The following is a 6,264-nucleotide window of genomic DNA, read 5'->3' as shown; positions in this document are numbered from 1 at the left end:
GTTTAGAAATAAACTCGGAAAAAATATTCACTCATTTATAGATTATGGTCAATAATATCTACTTCATAATGTTGTCTTGAAAGTATAGTGAACAATGTGAATGACTTAGCATAATATCTGGTACATAGGGAGAAGTCAATAAGGATTCATTTTTCATATGCTTTCTTGTTCATTGAAGAGAAGTGAGAAACAACAACTTAGCATCACAAGACTTGCCATCTGTCCACATACTCCTTATAATATAATGAGAGAGGAGTGAGATATTCTATTACATTTATATAAACAATTCAGTGACTGCTATAAAGACAATATAGAAGCAGTGCAAAGGACTGTGAATTGGTGTCAAGAATATGCTAATTCAACATATGACTGGATGCCCATAGTACACTCATTATTTCAATAGGGGAAGGATGGCTAATTGGGTAGTGTACAAAAAGAGGAGCTTGAATAGAACAAGGGAAAGTTTGTACAGAATGCCTGGGGCAGTGAGAAACCTAGAGAATCTGAAAAAGTTGAAGAAGGTCAATAGAGCTAGAGTTCAGAACATAAGAAAATGTCTAAGTGGACAATAATGTACAATTAGATGGATGATCAAAATTGTAGGCTAAGGAAAGAACCATGGAAAATAGTTTTTAACTATTAGTAGGATGATATTTTGGAATTAAAGGATACCTCAGGATAGAGACAGTATTTGAGGCAAGCTAGAGAGGATGCCAAGAAATCTGTTTTACTAAAAAAAAAAAAAAAAAGATCACTCAATAACCAGAGCTCTCAACAAACAGAAGCAAGTATTTTTTTCTTCAATTTCTGAAATACTTCCTTATTTTCTGAAATGGCTCATCCTTGACCTCTCTCACAGGGGAGAGAGCCAATAATTGCTCTCTTTGTGCATCTTTGATGACTGTCAGGCACCTTGACATTGCTGTATTTCTGTTTGTTCCTTTGTTTCCAAGCCCCAAGTTGTGTTCCTTCTCAGGAATCCTGGTGGCAAGCTACTTGCATTTTGGCTAATGTCATCTGACTTACTGACTACTTCATTTTCCAGCAGGTGGCCCTCCCACAAGATGGTGCCTCACTGTAACTCTCTGAGATATTGGGAGTGAGAGTCTGTCCCATTGATGCTGGCATGTCTTGCTGGGGAAATCAGTAACTCTGCACAGGGATTTGATGCTTGTAGGAGCTATGGATTTTTCCCATAGCTATGTCTTCCAGATTAGGGCATATTAGAGGGTAAAAACAATTGAAGTGAATTACATCTATTGAAATATGCAGGTCAGATCTGGCCAGTGCCATCATTGGCCACATGGCCAGTTGTACTATCTGGTATCTTGTCTTGATGGGTGTGCCTGGGTTCCTAGAGGAAGGGAAGTCCCATCCCCAGGTGATAGGTGCTCCTGAATTCCAAGAAACAGTGGTGGGCACATGGACTATAGGTTACTGAACCTGTCAGTCAAGTACTTGGGTCTGGGAGTCTCCTCAGACAAAGCCCCCTGATCTGACCCTATTTAGGGTCAGGCCAGATCAGGCACCATTACACCATGCCACATGTTTCCATGTTCACATCCTGTGTCTTGTCTCCTGGCTCATCTCTGGTCACCATGGTGTCCCATGTCAGCTCTCCCTTGGAACTGGATTGGTTTGTTGGTATTGTTTTTCTCCTATCTTTCCTCTCTGGCCCGTTTCCTGATAGTGTTGTCTATTTCTGGGCTGCAGGCCTTTGTAGCAACTAGCTGTGTGCAGACTGCTAATGCTCTTAATAAAAACTCCAAGATTCGATCTTTCAAATATGTGGCTTTTTAGATAATTTACTATATAACATTATGAAGGAAGGTAGCACAACCTGCAAAACTTCTAGGGACATGATGTGGCCTACATTTCAGCCAATGCTCTTGTGCTTCTTTTCAGCTAATTCTTAGGAGTGGCTCGGACCCTGCAGACTCACACCTTTGATGGTGAAGTAGACAATCTAAGATAGGAACTTGTAGGAGGTTCACTGACCACATAGTGGACAGTGATCATCACCTTGATGGAATAATCGTGGTGAATCTGGAAGCAAAAAAGAGCTAACCACAACAAATGGTGCTGCTGATCTTAGAATTAATAGATCTGCAAGAAGGTTTTGGATGTTGCAGCAGGAGAAGGGATTAGAAGCCGCTTTCAGTGTGGAAGCAAGGGAGTTCCAAGGGTTGTGCTCTTCATACACTGTTGAAAGAAGTCATAAATATTCCCAACCTGTTGGGTGATGGTGGCTCAAGCCTGTAATCTTAGCTACTCAGGAAGCTGAGATTTGAAGCTCATGGTTCAAAGCTATCCCTGGCAGAAAAGTTAGACTCTCATTTCCAGTTAACCACTCAAAAACTAGAAGTGAAGCTGAGGCTCAAAGTGCTAGAGCTGGGGGCTGGGGATATGGCCTAGTTGCAAGAGTGCATGCCTTGTATACATGAGGCCTTGGGTTCGATTCCCCAGCACCACATATACAGAAAACGGCCAGAAGTGGCGCTGTGGCTCAAGTGGCAGAGTGCTAGCATTGAGCAAGAAGAAGCCAGGGACAGTGCTCAGGCCCTGAGTCCAAGGCCCAGGACTGGCCAAAAAAAAAAAAGTGCTAGAGCTGTAGCCGTGAGTAAAAGAGCTCAGGGACAGCACCCAGGCCCTGATTTTAAGCCCCTACAAGTGACCAAACCAAAAAAAAAAAAAAAAAAAAAAAAAAGGAAAGTCTTGAAACTATGGGAATTCTGTTCACATTTTTTGTTGGGCTCCATTACATACAACATTGACGATTTGATTGTCTATATGATTTTTTTTTCCTGTTTCAAGTGCTATGTAACCCGAAATGTCCACCCTAAATCATAATTGATGTTTTTTTCTGACATGACTAATCACCATGGTAAAGAAAGACACTGCTCATGGGATTTAGAAAAGGAGATAAAACTGCACACTTTTTTCAGGATCAACAGTAAATTCTTTACTACACAGGTCTTGTTTTGCCAGGCCTCATTTAGCACACATTAGAATCGTGACAGAATTACCCATTTTTTAGCGAGGCCTCCCTTAGCTGACCTATCTCAAATGTTAACTATTACAACAGTCCTTTCCAGTGTCCTTTCAGTTTTATTTTGTTTCTTTTTTTTTCTTTGATACATTTTTTTTAAATGAAAGTTGCATGTAAGATTACTTCATTCCTGCATCTTTTCAATTGTTTCTTCCTTATATTTGCCCTTTTCCTTTCCTACTTGGCGGGACTTGGCTTTCCGTTCCAGGATCTTTTTGTGGTCTTTGTCCAGTTTCAGCCTGGTGATAACCACCTTGCTGGGGTGAATGCCCACAGGGACAGTGGTGCCATTGACCTTTTCCTGCTGTACCTGTTCAATGTAGATGACATACTTCTTCCTGTAAATCTGGACCACTTTGCCAATCTGCTGACCTTTATAGTGTCCCCGTACAACCTGCACCTCATCATCCTTTCGGATGGGCATAGACCGCACATTGTACTTCTGTCTCAGCTCTTCGGAAAGAGGAGAAGACATAATCTTCCTGCGAATGTGGGAAGGTGCATTGAAATGCCTTTTCCGGTTCTTGCTTCGGTCAGAAGTGACAAAGGGATTGAACTTCATTTTGGCCCGCTCCTGCTTCAGCGATGGCGCTAAAGGGGCTATTTTGTTTCTAATAATGATAACTTTTGCATACCCTATGTAACACACCTACAGTGCCTACTATAATGCTTTGGTTAGTGAATTTATAAGATGCATTTTGATTATAGTTAGTTTATGAGAAAATATTTTGGGAGATTTCAAGCTGGGACACATTATATTGAAAACAGTACTAGTTCTAATTAAATTCTGGTCATAACTTTGACATTGTATGACTTAGAGTAAGCAAGTAACTATTAAGGGGAGAGATTTTGTTTTCATTTCCTTAGACTCCAAGGATTGAAAATGAGTGTTTAGCACATTTCTTTCTACATTCTTTTTCAACTCATACCATCTTAACTATATTTCTATAATCTTGTAAGTTTTCAGGCAGGCTGTAAAACTATCCTAAAAGTTTTTCAGATATGATGGGAAATTATACTTAAGGAGGGGGAATATAATGAAGTCTAAGGTTGACAAAGAGCAGAAGTTGAAATAAGCAGCAGAAACTTCTACAGTTGACATTCATGTGGGAGGAAAAGTAAATAACAAAGAAAACTACAGCCAGATACAGGAAGACTTAGATCATTTAAATGCTAAAAAGATGAAAGCTAATTCAAAATAGCTCTAAATAAGGACAGTGACAGATCTCTACAAAAACGAATCTCACACAATTGCATATCATTAAGTCTAAGCTATCAAAAAGTAGAAGCATAAAGGTGGTAGTGTGTACATCATTAAATCTGAAAGATTGGTAACAACAAGAAGTAATAGACTGTTTTTTTAAATCTGTAACATTAAGTAGGTAGACCAACAGTAATTAAGCAGGGTAGAAGGAATCCAAAGAATCACTGAACATTAATAATCTCAGTAATAGGAAAAATTGGGGGAAAGAATGTCACCAGTGCTACTACTAATGAAACTATAAATGGGCTTTATTAGGCATATTTAAAATTAAAATGAAATGAAGAACAGTTTTTTTCTTTTAATCATTTTGCCAAAGTTTATTAACTTCTTAGAGAATATTTTCAATGTTCTTAGACAAATGGAGTTTGGGATGGGGATCGTCTTACATTCTCAAACCAAAATTATACACATATTTGTTCATATCTCACTATCATGCACTCTCATAACAAATGACAGGAACTTAGTCATAGACACCCTGTGCCTCTGCTTACTAACTCCTAATGGCATTCATGCAATTGGTTTCTAAAATCTGCCCCACAATAATCTTCCAAATTTGGTCATGGGAACCCAGGGACCCCACTAAAGAGACCCCAATAAAACTGAGATGTAATCCACTCAGGCTTCTGCAATTTCCTTATCTTTTAACTACTCAGCTCCACTTCCAGTTTTTGTGTGGTTACTTGGACTTAAGAATCTCTCAGAAACTTTTCTGCCCAGGTTGGCTTTGAACTGAGATCCTCAGCTCTCAGCCTCCTGAGTAGCTGGGATTATAGACCTAAGTCACAGTGCCTAGAATGATCTCTCCTTTAGTTAATTCCAGTGTTCTGAGAACACTGGAGACATGAAATCATGAGACTCACATAGGGATGTGGATTTCATAAGGGATAAAACTGAAGACTGAACTCATGTCAAGTGACTGGGATAAGAGTCACTGGGATGAATTCAGTGTTAGGAAAAACTGCATACATTAAATCCTTTGGTAAGAGGGGAAAACTGAAGAATGACCAGTCATTGGCTTTTGCCAACCAGACAAAAGAAGAAGATTGAGTGTGGATTTGCTGTTACTGGACATAAAGTAAATTTTTCCAAACTTACTTTACTGGGAAGCAGAATTGTCAAGAGTCCTTTGTATCTGATGTAAGATGGAAAACTATCTCGTTTGAGGAGATTTCAGAGCCCTAACCCTAACATAGCAAAGATACTAGCACTTGAATGGCTATCCCAACTCCTTTGACATTCTGATTTCCTGTCTGTTTTTTGTTTGTTGTTGTTTTCCTTTATATTTATTTTAATTGTAATTTGTTGCCTTGTAAATGTGGCTCTTGTATGGACATATGTAGGTTTTTTTTCTGACAAATCCGAATTTCTTAATTAAAGTAGTGCATCAATTTACTCTCAATACAATTATGATGCCTTCCATTTTCATTCACCATCTCGTGTTGTCTTTGTTTCACAAATACTATTCTCTTTTCCATGCTATCTTGTTTCAATTATACAGAGATTGTATTAACTCTTCCATATTTTTTTTCAGTTATGTCCTGTTTTTGACAAGGCTGTCTTCAAGCTGCTATCTCCTACATAGTTGGGATTCTATTCAATACTACTTCCAACCCTGTTTGTTGACATGAAGGTTCACTAATTTATTTTTGCCTGAGCTGGACTTAAACATCAATCTTCCCCAACCTTTTTCCCTCAGGTAGCCTCATTTATGTGTGCATACTTACTATAAACACCTCTATCTTTTCAACATAATTATAAGAAATATAAAATTTTGTATCCTATCCAATATTTATCCCTATGGTTTTAATACCACATACATTTTAGTATATTTTAAGGACATCACTGACATTTTCATAGTCAATGTTTGTGTTCCTTTCCATGTTAGTCATCATTTATACATGCTTTACATTGGCCCCTAGACTTCTAATATTTTCAACCCAGGACTTCCAAG

General features: G+C 38.6%; 1 protein-coding gene across 1 annotated transcript; it reads right to left on the bottom strand.

The window, feature by feature from the left end:
- Window positions 1-3,148: 3,148 nt before the first annotated feature.
- On the bottom strand, window positions 3,149-3,634 carry LOC125364492 (60S ribosomal protein L26-like). The gene has a single exon (XM_048364102.1). It carries the CDS (start codon window positions 3,609-3,611, stop codon window positions 3,174-3,176), a length of 438 nt encoding a protein of 145 aa, XP_048220059.1. The 5' UTR covers window positions 3,612-3,634; the 3' UTR covers window positions 3,149-3,173.
- Window positions 3,635-6,264: the final 2,630 nt, after the last annotated feature.

This window comes from Perognathus longimembris, chromosome 16 (assembly GCF_023159225.1).
Source record: "Perognathus longimembris pacificus isolate PPM17 chromosome 16, ASM2315922v1, whole genome shotgun sequence".
In the NCBI taxonomy this organism is placed as follows: domain Eukaryota; kingdom Metazoa; phylum Chordata; class Mammalia; order Rodentia; family Heteromyidae; genus Perognathus; species Perognathus longimembris.
The sequence above is the reverse complement of the archived record's forward strand: the minus strand, read 5'-3'. Positions and strand labels throughout refer to the sequence as shown.

Coding starts and splice junctions, on each gene's coding strand:
- LOC125364492 (XM_048364102.1), bottom strand. CDS start 3,611: ATGAAGTTCAATCCCTTTGTCACTTCTGACCGAAGCAAGAACCGGAAA.